The sequence below is a fragment of the Elgaria multicarinata genome, chromosome 16 (assembly GCF_023053635.1).
Source record: "Elgaria multicarinata webbii isolate HBS135686 ecotype San Diego chromosome 16, rElgMul1.1.pri, whole genome shotgun sequence".
NCBI lineage: Eukaryota > Metazoa > Chordata > Lepidosauria > Squamata > Anguidae > Elgaria > Elgaria multicarinata.
The window spans coordinates 29,629,108-29,643,465 of NC_086186.1; the positions used below are offsets into that span (position 1 = coordinate 29,629,108).

At 45.9% G+C, this 14,358-nt stretch overlaps 1 protein-coding gene across 2 annotated transcripts in view; it reads left to right on the top strand.

The window, feature by feature from the left end:
* CORO2B (coronin 2B) overlaps positions 1–13,808 on the top strand; it is an 85,362-nt gene extending 71,554 nt beyond the window's left edge. For both annotated transcript variants that reach the window (XM_063142351.1, XM_063142352.1), the window contains 8 exons: positions 1,451–1,615; positions 3,347–3,463; positions 4,506–4,610; positions 5,382–5,478; positions 9,008–9,120; positions 10,263–10,353; positions 12,128–12,267; positions 12,719–13,808. In XM_063142351.1, coding sequence (XP_062998421.1) covers positions 1,451–1,615; positions 3,347–3,463; positions 4,506–4,610; positions 5,382–5,478; positions 9,008–9,120; positions 10,263–10,353; positions 12,128–12,267; positions 12,719–12,856 — 966 coding nt within the window. In that variant the 3' untranslated portion in view covers positions 12,857–13,808. The remainder of the gene's footprint in view (positions 1–1,450; positions 1,616–3,346; positions 3,464–4,505; positions 4,611–5,381; positions 5,479–9,007; positions 9,121–10,262; positions 10,354–12,127; positions 12,268–12,718) is intronic.
* Positions 13,809–14,358: the final 550 nt, after the last annotated feature.

The following is a 14,358-nucleotide window of genomic DNA, read 5'->3' on the forward strand; positions in this document are numbered from 1 at the left end:
TTGTAATCCTGAGGGCAAAGTCTGATGTTTGTTATTGATCTTCTGTAAGCCTCCCTGAGAATCTTTTCAGATGAAGAGCGGAGTAAAAACGAAATAAATAAATGATGGTTGGCTCCACTCCAAATGTCATCTTCCAAAATGGTTAAAATAACTGCTTTAAGGAGTGGGGCCTTCCTGGTCGTGGCCCCGGGGCTTTGGAAGAGCCTCTCAGAAGAGGTCCATCAACACTCTTCCCTGTTGATCTTCTAAAAACATGCGTGACACAGCTATTTGAAGAGGCCTTTGATGGCCATGACAGAGAGTGACATCTTGTTCTCTGTTGCTAAGTATTTTAGTTCTAGTTTTAATAATATTTTAGGCTTTTTAAAAAAAGCTGCTTTATTTATTTATTAATTAATTTATTACATTTTTATATCTCCCGATAGCCGAAGCTCTCTGGGCGGTTCACAAAAATTAAAACCATAATAAAACAACCAACAGGTTAAAAGCACAAATACAAAATACAGTATAAAAAACACAACCAGGATAAAACCACGCAGCAAAATTGGTATAAGATTGATTGGTATTTTCATTTTTGGTGTTTAAAAGGAATGAGCTCCCTAAGGAGGTTCGCTTGGCACCTACATTATATACTTTTAGATGCCAGGTGAAGACCTTTTTATTCTCCCAGTATTTTAACAGTCTATAAATTAATTTTAACTTTGCTATTTTAAATTTGTATTTTAAAATTGTGTTTTTGCATTGCTGCTGTTTTTATCTTGGTTGTGCTTTTATATTGTATGTTATATTATGTTTTTATACTATTGTTTTGTTTTGAATTGTCTTAAATTTGTAAACCGCCCAGAGAGCTTCGGCTATTGGATGGTATAGAAATGCAATAAATAAATAAATAAATAAATATCTTGAATGGCAGGAGAAACAGGATATAAATATTTAAAATATGTGAGATGTTGTAGCCAAAAACTAAGCATCATAACACAGGGGGAAATCGCGTTTGCTTACCGTTGCTTCTCTGCCCGCATGTTTGTCCCTCATTACTTTATTTATTTATTTATTTATTTATTTATTAAATTTATATTCCGCCCCATAGCTGAAGCTCTCTGGGCAGTTTACAAAAGTTAAAAAACAGTGGACATTTAAAAAGTATACACAATTTTGAAAGAGGAAGTAAACAACTTGCCCGTGGCCCATTCCGTGGACCGCTTTGATCCTGCTACTTCTCCTGCACACAGCAGGAGATAGCGGCAACTTCCGTCTAAAAAAGTAAATCGGACTTATTGGGATGTTTTCTTGTCGCGCGAAGAAGGCTAGAAGGGGCAGGAGGGAGACGTCGTCGTGAGAGGGAAAATCTGTGAGTGTCCACCAATGAACAACCAATAAAACACTTGTCTGATGGAGCTCTAAGAGTGGTAGAAAGCTTATGCTGGTTCTTCATTCTTTTCCTTCTCAGGTTCTCATCTGGAATCTGGACATCGGTGAGCCGGTGAAAATGATTGACTGCCACTCCGACGTCATCCTTTGCATGTCCTTCAACACAGATGGTAGTTTGCTCTCCACCACTTGCAAAGACAAGAAGCTCCGTGTCATCGAGCCACGTTCTGGCAAAGTCCTCCAGGTGGGGAGCTTATTTTAAGGGCCAAAACAGATGCGATGCAGAATACCGGTGATCCAAAGGCCTGGCTGTGTTGTTTTATACTTAAATGCAGCGGCAGGGAAGGGGCTGTGTCCAGTTTTGGTCAGAGCACTAGCGCAGGGGAAGGGAGCTTTAAATCCTTTTCGTCTGTACTCTTTTGTACATCCAGATCACCTCCTCCAAAGCGGCTATTACCCTTCTTTTTTTCTCAGCAGGGCTGACTGCAGCTTATGGGAGGAGCAATTTAGCTTGGGGAAACAGTGTAGGGGGAAGGGACTATCCCTCCTGCCCCAGGGCCATTTCTCTGATCAAAACCAGAGCCCCCCAGCGATGGCAGCTTTCAGTTTGAAAAGCCTGGAGGTCTAGTCCCTATGAGCTCCATCACACATCATTTCCCCCCTGCTTTCCCTCCACTTTGTTTACCTCCGATGCATAAGCGCGTCAAGCTTATGGTCCCTTTCACCCGAATACACTGCTCTTTCGCTTGTTTGCTCTTCCACTCCACCCCGCCCCTCCTCTTTCTCCTGCCAGTTCATTGGTTGCTCCCTTCCCCCCTTTAACAAGACATATGCAAGCAGTTCCTGTCAGCTGAGTACTTCAACCAGGCCACCCTTCTGCCTGGCAAAAATTGAATGACCCTTTAGCCTGAATCTTTGGGGGCATTGAGGGAGTACAATCCCGTCTCTGCAGAGATTCGGGCGTTGTACGATTTTAAAAAACACTTTCGCGCCTGAGATGTAAGGTTTGGGCTTTCTATTGAGGCTTGGAGCCGGCTGCTGGGAGAGATGGCTTTTCCCTGCCAGGACCTGATGCAAATCCATTCAAGCCGACAGCAAGGCTCCCGTCACAGCACACGCCCCCAACAAAGGAAAACGGGCTTAGGGAAAACAATCCAGATTTTAGGCGTTCTAAGAAAAGACGGGAAAGGCTGGGGAAGAGGCGGGGTGTCAGCAGGACAGGCACGGCGTCATGTGAGTGCTGTGCTGCAAATCCGCACACCAGGCATGGCGAGAGGACACTAAATCGCTGGTGTGATGGAGCTCTGAATGTCCCATCTGTTTTGAAACCTCCATCTTAACTGCAAGATACAGTGCTTAATCTCTTTGGTGTTTGGTATAAAAATTGGCTCCCTCCCAAGGCATGAGAAAGGAGGGGTGAGAGAACTGCAGAGGTTTATTTATTTATTTATTTATTGAGAGTATTTTTAGAGGTTTAGGGATGTTTCTTAAGAAGGGCAAATGGCACACAGCTCTCAGGTGGTGGAACTCGTTCTTGGAACTATTGTTTGTTGGAGCTATTTATGTTGGCAAGAATGCAGAAGCCCTTCTTCAAACAATAAAGTTTCAATAAGTAATCCTTTTATAAGCAAGTTCCTACAGTAGGAGTGTTCATTTCTTTTTTTTTTAAAGGCATATCAACCCCTTCTTGATAGCTTGGTAATATTCCCACACACACAATTGTCAATGCATAAATGTAAATGCTGCCTTCAGATAAGCACAAATTCAACTGAGAGAGTAGAAGGAGCCCCCTGCAAGGTGTTTATGTGTGACTTTAATCTTTTATTCATCAAAAGCTGTCATGGACGATGAAATAGTTTTACATTCTGGGGATTCTGAGTGGCATATTTGGGAGAATGTGGCCTTAATCAATGCTCCGCCCCCATTGGGAGAGGGAGTTGGAAATTGGCTGGCTGACTCGTGGCTGTCCTTCCAGGAGGCGAACTGCAAGAACCATCGCGTGAACCGGGTTGTCTACTTGGGGAACATGAAGCGTCTTCTAACGACGGGCGTCTCACGATGGAACACGCGGCAGATCGCCCTCTGGGATCAGGTCAGGAAACGACGATGGGGCAGGGTGGGAGCGAGGGAAGGGGTTCCGGAGAAGCCAGAAGCACCCAAAGCAAACACTTCACTTCAACGGGCCAAGAGATTCTATGTTGCACTAGACTCTTTGCGTAGGATGGACTTGGGCTGTGTTGCATTTCACGAACCCTATCTTTATTTATTTATTTATTACATTTCTATCCCGCCCAATAGCCAGAGCTCTCTGGGCGGTTCACAAAAATTAAACTTCTAAATTAAACTACTAAATTAAACTACTAAAACTTCCAGGTGTCTCCAGAAAACGTGTCTTGGTGGGGCCAAGAAATTCTACTGGGCAAGGTAGTTTTTGGTATGTGATTGTAATACACATGGATATTGCACGCTGCGTGTTTCCCTTACGTGTGCATGCCCATGCTTAGTTGCTTAGAGTCATACTCCATGGTAGTTAGAAGCCAACATAGGGTCTGGGAACTAGGAAACTGACGGCACACATGCAGAAGAGTGGCATATTCAAGCTTCATGCATCGTGAACTCCAACAAAACTTTATTTGGGCGAGAGTACCCAGTGCATTCCCTTCATTACACAATCTCTGGGGGGGAAATCTTTCAATAATCCTAGGCTTGTATGAAACAGTGCCAGCCCCATTTCTGCAAAGCCATGCCTCCCACCCCCTGCCCCGCCGTGCTGACAACTACTATCGACGACTGCTTTAAAAGAAATGAGCAGACTCAGGGGATCTGCCCATGGATCTCCAAGTTTGGCCTTCAGAGATCAAAGGATTATTCACTGGATCCCCCAGTGCCCCCTTGCATCAACCAAGAACACCCTCTCAGCACTACTGGGTGGGCACCAAGTTAGTAAAACCACCAGTCAGATGGCAGAATGAAGTCCGGATGCTGTTCTTCAAGACACCCATCGAAACCCTAACCTGGGCTTTTTTTATATATGTATAAGTGTTTCTTCACATCTGTAATAACGTCACTCGTGCTGAGGCCACGGACCCTTTAAAGTTAAATATTGGTAACCCTAGATGTATTCATTTCTCCAGGAAGATCTCTCCATGCCCTTAATAGAGGAGGAGATTGACGGGCTGTCGGGACTCCTGTTCCCCTTCTATGACGCAGACACACACATGCTGTACTTGGCTGGCAAGGTGGGTGCGCCTCTGCTCTCTACCACAGAGTAGTCGTGACGTGGAGGAGGGGCGAAATGCGCTGAGGCGTTCTGAAGTTTCCATAAATTGCTGTGACAGACCCTCCACATCTGCACTCACTTCAGGTCCTCTCCCTCAGAACTGAAATTAACCAACCAGTTCCGTCAAAGTAGTTTCACAGGCATTCCTCTGTTCATCTGGGTGATTAATCAAACAATTTATATAACTACAGATTTAAACATTGCCTTTTTTCTTTTTTACTAAATCTTGATCATGCTTAGATAGAAAGAAATTGTGTTGAAATTAATAGGACTCGTTTCCATGTAAATGGATGAAGGATCAACGCTCAAAGTGAGGTAAAACTGAGGGGCATGTCACCCTACTTCTTTTCAGGCAGACTTAAAACTTATTCCACTTCTTTTCCATGAATGTAGTTGAATATGGCCTAATTTGGAATGAAACCATCCAGCGTTGAGCACTGTGTAGGATTTGGGTGTTCATTTGAGCTTTGGCTAAGTCAATGTCTCTCAGCCTCAGTTCCTCTATAGCAAAATGGGATCAAGGCTAAAATATCTCACGGGGTTGTTGTGAGAAGAAACAAGAGTGCACCAGTAAAATGTTTTAAAATTATTAACAGTGTTGGCCAATGAAACTCTGAATACAAGCTGTTATGACTTAATATAGTACAATGCTCTTTTTCCTTGTAGTCGCTCACACAATATTCACGACCCCCCCGATTGATTCACCTTTCCCCTCTCGCTCTCTCCCCAGGGAGATGGGAATATCCGATACTATGAAATCAATACAGAGAAGCCATACCTCACTTACCTCATGGAGTTCCGCTCCCCAGCCCCACAGAAAGGCCTTGGTAAGGGGTGCATACCGCCTGCGGCTTCGTCTCAAAGGGTGGGTTGAGATCCGGGCAGGGCTCCTCCTTGGCCTCTCCTCAGCTCCGCCGGCCCTCTTCCTCCTCCTTCCGCACGCCCTGTGTTATCCTCTGCCTGGCCTAACTTAGCCCCCTCCCTCCAACTCCCAAGATTCCTTTTCCCCCCGAAGTAAATAGAGCAAAGCTTATTGTGTTTTACAAAATACACTATCACACAACACTTCCCCTACCCCTAGATCAAGTTACAAAGTACGAAAATACAGAATCTCTCAGGAAGCATATTCATCTTTTGAAAATAAACACTATCAAACCATTTACAGCAACCATCATGATTTTGCATGTGCAGCTGCCATCCGGCCACATTCTGCCATATTAGTATATTCAATAAACAGTAATCAAACAGCCACAAAGGAATCATACTTTTGTTGACCTCTCATGAACAGCAATTTATATGACAATTTTCCATTACTGCCATCTTCCACATCAATTTATACCACTCATTCAAGACTGTAAATTTGAAATGATTCCAATGCAATGCTATGACTTGCCTGGCAGCAAACAAAAGATGTGAGATTAGCTCATTATGCTTCAAATTCATGTTTACTTCAACAAATAAGTGAAATAGGGCCAATTCTGAATCCATATGTACTTCAATTTTTGACAATCTGGGTAATCTCAGAAAACACTGCAGTCCAGAATGTTTTGAGTCTCAGCACATTCCCACCACATGTGCTGGTATGTGCCAACCGCTTGGCATCCCCTCCAGCACATGGGAGAGGAACCAGATTTAATGTATGCCCATTTTCTAGGAGTCAGATACCAACCATGTAATAGCTTCAGAGATGTTTCTCTGGTGTTAGCAGAAATAGATTTAAATGATGGCCACACCCACATGTTAGTCCAAACCAGCCTTTCTCAACCTGGGGCGCTCCAGATGTGTTGGACTACAACTCCCAGAATGCCCCAGCCAGCTGGCTGGGGCATTCTGGGAGATGCAGTCCAACACATCTGGAGCGCCCCAGGTTGAGAACCACTGGTCCAAACTGTGTCGTCAATGGAGGTGCCCAAAGCCTCCTGCCTAAGGCTTCCCTCCCATAGCTCTACTCCCGCCTGGTGTCATGCGCATGCCTGTTCCCTGTGGCATTCACACATGCTGGGCAAACTGAACGAGACAGACACTCACATCAGTGAGACTTCTTTTTATTCAGGAACTCTCACAGTAACAGGCTTAATGGTTACACACTCTCCAAAACACACTTAAAGCTGAATGATGGTCAGACCGCGTTAGGCTCCAAGCTTCAGGGAATTCTTGAAAGGCTGAGAAAACCATCCCACGGGAGCTTCTCCAGGCGCCGCAGACGCTGGTAACTCAGGGAACATGGTAAAAGCCTAAACAAGATCATGGGTAGGGCAAGTCTGGCGGAGAGAGGATGAGATCACGCACCAGTCAGTCCCGGCCTGCCGTATGCTCAGGAGATGGTAGACATGATAACAGGGAAGGGAAATATCTCAGGCACAAGAACTCCCATGCACACAACTTTAGCTCCAGGGAAGCTCTTTGCCACCTGAGTCTGGCAGGGAGAGAGCTAACAGTCCCACACAGCCTGCCGTACGCTGAGCTGACCAGGGAAACCCAGGCACAGGAACTACCCTGCAAGGAACGTTAGCAATTTATATGATGTTGGGACACACACACACATACATACACATTCCACAGCAAATGCAAGTCCAAGTCTATGAAAAGATAGCCAAAGGCAAGGGTGGAACCAAGTACTCTTCAATAAGAGGGCTTTATCTAAAAAACAAAGAAGTCCTTTGTATCATAATATTTACAATTAGAGGCAATTTACAAATATCTGTACCTTAAAAATGTATAATGTCTAGTTAGAAAAACTTTAAAACAATATGTATAACAAGACATACAAATTGCAATCAAAAAAGGTGTAATACATCATCATTCAGCTAATTAGAGTATCTATGCAAAATATAACAACCAGGAACAAATCATCTATGTTACAATAACAAACAACAGTATTTACTTACAACATTCGTGAAATTGCCTGCAGAAGCATGATACAGGAAGAAGTGAGATATATATAGGGAAAAGAGACCTTGACAACTAGTTGGAAACAGCTGTTTCTTATAACAATGCCAAAGTTCCAAAGATATTTTGCATAGATACTCTAATTAGTTGAATGATGATGTATTACACCTTTTTTGATTGCAACTTGTATGTCTTGTTATACATATTGTTTTAAAGTTTTTCTAACTAGATATTATAAATTTTTAAGGTACAGATATTTGTAAATTGCCTCTAATTGTAAATATGATACAAAGGACTTCTTTGTTTTTCAGATAAAGCCCTGAGGAAGAACGCAACTGCGTTCGAAACGCGTAGGCACCTGGCACTTTAATAAAACTTTTGCTAGTATTATTATTGAAGATTACTTGGTTCCACCCTTGCCTTTCCCCCACGGGGTTTTCCTTGCTTTCGCACAAGTCTATGCTCATAGTACTTTTCATGGCACAGTTCTTAGATAGCCGCAGTTCAAATAGCAAAGCATCCATGTGCAGAGTGCTTTCAAAGTCCCAAGCGGAGATGGAATCCATAGCAGAAGGGATTTCAGGCTGTGCGACAAGAGATGAAACCTAGCAAAGCTTTTTTTTAGCTTCGCACCAGCATTTAGAGCCTATTCAAAGCCGCTTGACTGACAGGTCCTCTGACCTGTAAGCCATGCCCATGTGCCAACAGGGCGGGGCGGCACAACTCACGAAGATGACGCTTCCGTAGGCCCCCACCTTTCCAAAACACTCCTAAGTTCCCAGAGAACCAGCAGCTTCAAGGCCAAGACAGGGAGTGAACAAGCTACTCCCACAGGAACTTCTGACAGATATAAGCTTACAGAGACATTGACATTCTCAAACTAATTCCTAATGAATCTACCTGTCTTCAACTAGGCCTCTGGCCTAGCTAAGACCTACCTGACACCTGGGCCCTTTTCCGACCCAACTTCCTATTCTTTATCCTTCCTACTTTCCTAGCACCTTGATCTCTGTCCCCAACTTCTCCCCCACACCCCAAACACCACCTGGCAGTCTGTAGGCCCCATGTGAGGTTCCCCCCCCCCACAGCCCAAACCGACTACCTGCTTCTCATACAACAGCTGCACTCTTTGTCACAGTTGTGTGACTGAGGCTTTTCCTTTCTCAAGTAGAATGTTTATGAGCATTCCAGGGCACTGGAACAATGCTTCAGACAGTGTCTGAGGTGATGGATACTTTTCAGCATTACAGAAACAGAAGCTGGTGCAACCAATCAAGGGGATGTCATTTCCGAAAATGACAGAGGAACTCTAGGGAGGAAAGAAGCAAGCAGAGAGGATGGCTGTGGGGCTGCTGGACCACTGTGGTGCCCTTTCAAAGGGCCGCCTCGCAACTCTGCGGAAGATTGGGCCTTCTCTATTTTGATACGAAGCAAAAGTGTCGCATCTCCTTGAACGTTTCTTTTCAGGAGTGATGCCAAAGCACGGCCTGGACGTGGCTGCGTGTGAAGTGTTCCGGTTCTACAAGCTCGTTACTTTGAAAGGGCTAATTGAGCCGATTTCCATGATTGTGCCAAGGAGGGTGAGTAGTGCAGCCCTTGCTCAAAGCCTCCCCAGTGTTGCTTTTGAAGATTCTGGGCTCTGAGCTTCGCTCACCCAGCCGTGTGGAGGCATCTTCCAGGCACGAGAGAGCCTGGTCCCTAGAAGTTCACAGCAGAGACAAGGACCTTCTAAAGGAGGGATAAAGAGAGGGGGTGGAGGCCCCCCAGCTTTGTCTGCCTACCTCTGAGGGCACGTCAGCATTCTCAGCCGTCAGAGGCTGCCTCACCAGGGGCTACTTTTCATATGAGGAGGGAAATGTGTAGCCAGGCTCCAAGTACATATCTTGTGCATTGTATGACGGATGCTTAAGCCACTCACACCAGGTCAGTACTGTGAAAAACCCAGGCTCTCCTGCCATGGGGTGGGTCCCTGTGGCTGGAGCTTGGAAACGTTCGTTTTAGGATATCTTTTCCCATGCCCGCCAGGCTAGCAAACATTTGAGGGCTTTATGGAAGTACTATAAGTCCACAGCCAGATGCCAGCTCAGGGAACACCTGAAGCTGCAGCATTATTGAAGCAAAGACCGCTGGGAGGTCCACTGAGCTTTCGGGTGAATGGGAGGTCCACGTATCTTCATCTTCTGTGGCTCGCAGAGGGCATTCGGGAGAGCTCCTCCCCCTGGAGCAGCAGGCAGGGCCCAGTCACTGAGGTCTTCACTAGGTCGGGTCGGGCTGCCTGCTGTCGAATGCAGCAAGGCGGCGAGGGACTGGTCTTCGCACCCAACTCGCCAGTACCTCCACGGAATGGAGCCAGGGGGCCAGAGCCAGGCCCTGCTCTTCCAAAGTGCGTCTCCACCAATGTCTCCAAGCCTGGCATTCCAAGGCCTGCAAGAAGTGGGTCTTTCCCCCATATCCTCCTGGGCTACTTAGAAGAGACCGTCTCAAGACTCCGCTGCCTTGAGATGGGCACAAGGTGCCTTGCAGCCCCAAAGCTTCCACCGTAAAGACGGGGCCCTGGAGAGCATTGGCCGTTACCTCTCGTTCCTCATGGAATAAGCAGCTACACCTTTTTTGGTGTAATTATTCCTGCTATAGCACTAAACATCCCTTTTGATTTTTGCTGGGAAAATTAGAACTTGCTCATTATTTCAAAGTGGCTGTTTCTCTTCTTTCTGCATTCTAGTCAGAAACATACCAAGAGGATATTTACCCAATGACTCCAGGAACGGAACCTGCCCTCACACCGGACGAATGGCTAAGTGGAATGAATAGAGGTAATAGCACTAGCACTACTCTATGGCATCAGGTGACATTGAGGCTGCAATCCTGTACCACTTACATGGGAGTAAATCCCATTGAAATCAACAGGACTTCCTTCTCTTCTGACTCGGCATGCATAAGATTCCATGTATGCTCGTTTAATAACATACACCCTGAGCTGAAGAAACTTCATCCACCATTTATGTTTTCAAGAAACTTCAGCATCTTCAATAGAAAACAATGGCTTTAGTAATTTGATTTCAAGCAAGAAGTTGCAAAACTTGCTTGTCATTCCTAACACGTCCAAATGCAATGCTTCCAGCCTGGGTGTTTATTGTTTCAATATCTGCTTGATTGCTATGTGGGTATTCCGAATGCTAGTATTGAAATGTGTTGCAATTCCATGCTGTTAATTTTTTTTCCCCTTAAAAAAAATACGGTGGGCATCACCTGGCTGCAGCCTGTGCTGCCCCACCCCTCCCCTACTGCCACCACGCTGCTGAAATTCGCAGCAGCAACAAAAATATTGCTGGTTTCCTACCAACACTACAGAAGCCTAAAATGACCAATTAGGCTTCCTTAGTTGTTGCAGCCAACAGGCATTTTGCACACACACGCGCGCACACACACACAGAGTGCCTTGTGGAGTGCAGGGGGCTCTGGGGGCGGGGAAATGGCCCCTAGAATGTTGGCAGTTAACCATCTCTGCTTTAAAATCTAGAATGGGGAATGTGTTTATTAAACTGAAGAATTCGGCCAGAGTCTGTCAGAGGCTTTATAGGCACTGTGAACAGGTGAGCATTGAGTGAGGCACCTGGATGTAGTTGTCAATAGGGCTGTGCACAGCCCCCCCAACTGGCCTCGGGTCGCTTCGGGGCTTGCTCACCTCATTTTGGTACCAAAGCTGAAGCAAGATTCAGGCCCCCCGAAGTGGCTCGGCTTTTGCAGGGTTCCTGGATGCCGGCCGCATGGCAGGCAACTAAGGAAATCTGGGCACAAGGCTGAATGGGAGTCCATTGGACTCCTTCCTGACCTCCCTGCCTGCCGCCTCAAACCAGGAGCTGCCACTGGGACTTACCTTCCTGTGCATCCTCTTCCCTGAGAGCCGAGCCGCAATTTAAAGGTAAGATTGCAGGTGCTCTTTTTAATGGCTCTGTGGTCCCAAACTAAGGGAAATGGCCCTTTTCACCCATGGTAGTTTGCAGCCATAGAGCTATTAAAAAAAAGAGAGCCCCCGTGATCTTACCTTTAAATCATGGCATGGTTTTCATGGAACAGGACGTAAGGAAAAGTAAGTCCTTGTGGCGCTGGGAGGTGACTGGGGAGGAAATGGGAGGGGACTCACAGCCAGCTTTGTGCCTGCTTTTCCATGCAGGGGGTGGGCGGGGGGAGAAGCCGAGCGCCGCCTTGCATCAGCCCCGAGGCTTCGGTATCAATCTGCTTCATCCTTGGGCTGACCAGGTAGCACCATGGATTCTGGGCGATTCTGGGATTTGGGCTGAGGTGGTGCACAGCACTAGTTGTCGAGAGTCCGCAGCTTGCACAGCCAGACATTTTACAGGACCCGGGAGTTGTTCTCTCAAAGTTGTGCACTGCCTCATTGACACTCCTAAAAACATTGTAAACCCAAAGCAATCTCTTAGGTTGCTTATGAAGCTTGGCCAGGTTTTTTTAAATGTCCTACAGGAGCCACTACCTGGGTAGGTAGGGCAGAAGACAAATTAAAACGGAGCTCAAATAAGTTCAACCTCTTTTTGCATTTGGTTTCTCTCTCTCTCTCTCTCTTAGATCCCATATTGATGTCTTTAAAGGAAGGCTACAAGAAAGCATCCAAAGTAGTTTTTAAGGCACCCATAAGAGAGAAAAAGAGCGTTGTTGTGAATGGGATAGACCTCTTGGAAAATGTTCCCCCCAGAACAGAGAATGAGGTAAGGATTAAACACAGCTCTTTGCTTTTCGGTTTGAATATGGTGCTTTAAGCACCACAAAATTCCCTATTCATAACCTTCCTGGACTTTGTAGGGCCACGGGAATGGAGTGGGAACTAGAATCCTTGCTTGTTCATCCCCAGCTGATCCCACTCTGCAAATTGAAATCTCTCACTTTTACCAAAGAAATGGCTCTCAAGTTTCTTGAGGATCATGTGCGGAGAGCACCAGAAATATCTGGATGGCTTGACAGTGTGCCAAACTACTAGAACAGCCTTCCCCAACTCAGTCAACTCCCATCTGCCCCAGTAAACATGACTAATGTTGATAGATTCTGGGAGTTGAAGTCCAAAACCTTTGGAGGGCACTGGGTTGGGGAGGACGGTAATATAATCTTGCAAATGGCAGCCTACTGTTGACCGCCCCCCCCCCCCCTCTCTCCCACTTCAAGCTCCTCCGAATGTTCTTTCGGCAACAGGACGAGATCCGGCGGTTGAAGGGTGAGCTTTCGCAGAAGGACATCAAAATCCGACAGCTACAACTGGAACTGAAAAATTTGCGCAATAGCCCGAAGAACAATGAACTCTAGAGGACGTTTTCTAAACAAACTCTTCGTTTATAGCCACTCTTTAATTTACTGTATCCACTTAACACATGATATGAGCCAGAGACCCCATGCCAATACTTGGGTTCACCTGCTAACTGGAAGTATGTTCTTCTGTGGTCGTTACCTAGCACTAAAAGACGTTATCTGTATGATGTAACTGAGAACTACTGCATGAAAAGAACAAGGGATTCATGTATATCCCAGGTTTCTCTTGGAGTAAGTAGAAGAGTACATTTGTTTCTCAATGCCGCAAAGTTATGGAATTAACCAAAGGGCGCCACAGTTTTTCGTTTCGACCTTGATCATTCAGGGAACAAAAGAGGAAAATCTGCCTGCCCTTGCTGAAAGCAACTGAATTTATAGCGATTAATATTCTTTTTCCTATGCAAAGTGTGACTGACAATGCGCACTGGGTACAGAACTGGAATTCAGGTCCACAAAACTGGAAGGTACAAGGTCTAAACATGACTTCACCCCCTTTTCCTGTGACATGCCCAGGAGAGTGTGCTGCACCAGCCAAGCGGTGAGCCCCAGCGTCCCACCCATGCCAGGGGACACTTCACTGCTTTCCCAGTGCTCCTCAATGGACTGGCATTGAAGGGGGCAGATAGCCTGCTTGTTACCAAGGCACAACTGACCAGGGATTTCTCCAATGAAAAAGGGTGGAGCTTTCACCAGATCACGGATACAGGCCGGCTCTGGCCCCTGGCTATTAATCCCAACTCTTAAAATAGAAAGGTTTGTCACTCTGCTCCCTCAAGTGGTTGTGAACACCCACACGAGGATGCAAGGATCTTGCAGACCAACTTAATAGAAGACTTGAGTGGAAATTGTAAGCCATTTTGAAGGCCTTTGGGCAAAAAGGGGCCTAAAAGTATTAATGTAATAAACAGTGTGGTCCCATTGGAGATACCAACTAGTTGTACCAAGAAAGTAACACGTGAACAAAACCTACAGGGGCTTTATAAAGGAAATGAATGTGATCCAGTCAAAGCTGAACACTTTTAAAATCCCATTGATTTCATTGGGTGAATTATGGGCATGCTTAACGATCTTCTTTGAAATCAATGGGACCTTGACACTACAATCGTACGTGGCTTATTGCTGAATAAACATGTGTAAGATCAAGCTAGAAGGTGCTTAAATTTGACTGAATCCTGCCCCCATGTTTTGCAACACATTCCTTGGTCAAATTCAGCAGCCGCTGGTGAGGCAGTTCAGTAGGTGAAACCACTGGTGGCTGCTCTGTGGTATTCAACGGAGAATGAAATCCCTGCCCTGCCCTTCATAGCAGGGGTGCACAACCTGTGGCCCGCATGCAGTCCTCGGTGTGGCCTGCAGAGCTGCGGGAACCCTGTCTGCTTTTTCCCACAGCAGGCAGGAGTGGGGAGACTCTTGTTGCTATTAGCAGTGCCGGGACAGGGATCTTGTTGGGGGTGGCCTCTCACAACACAACATCCAAAACTGTTGCGTCCCTACCACTA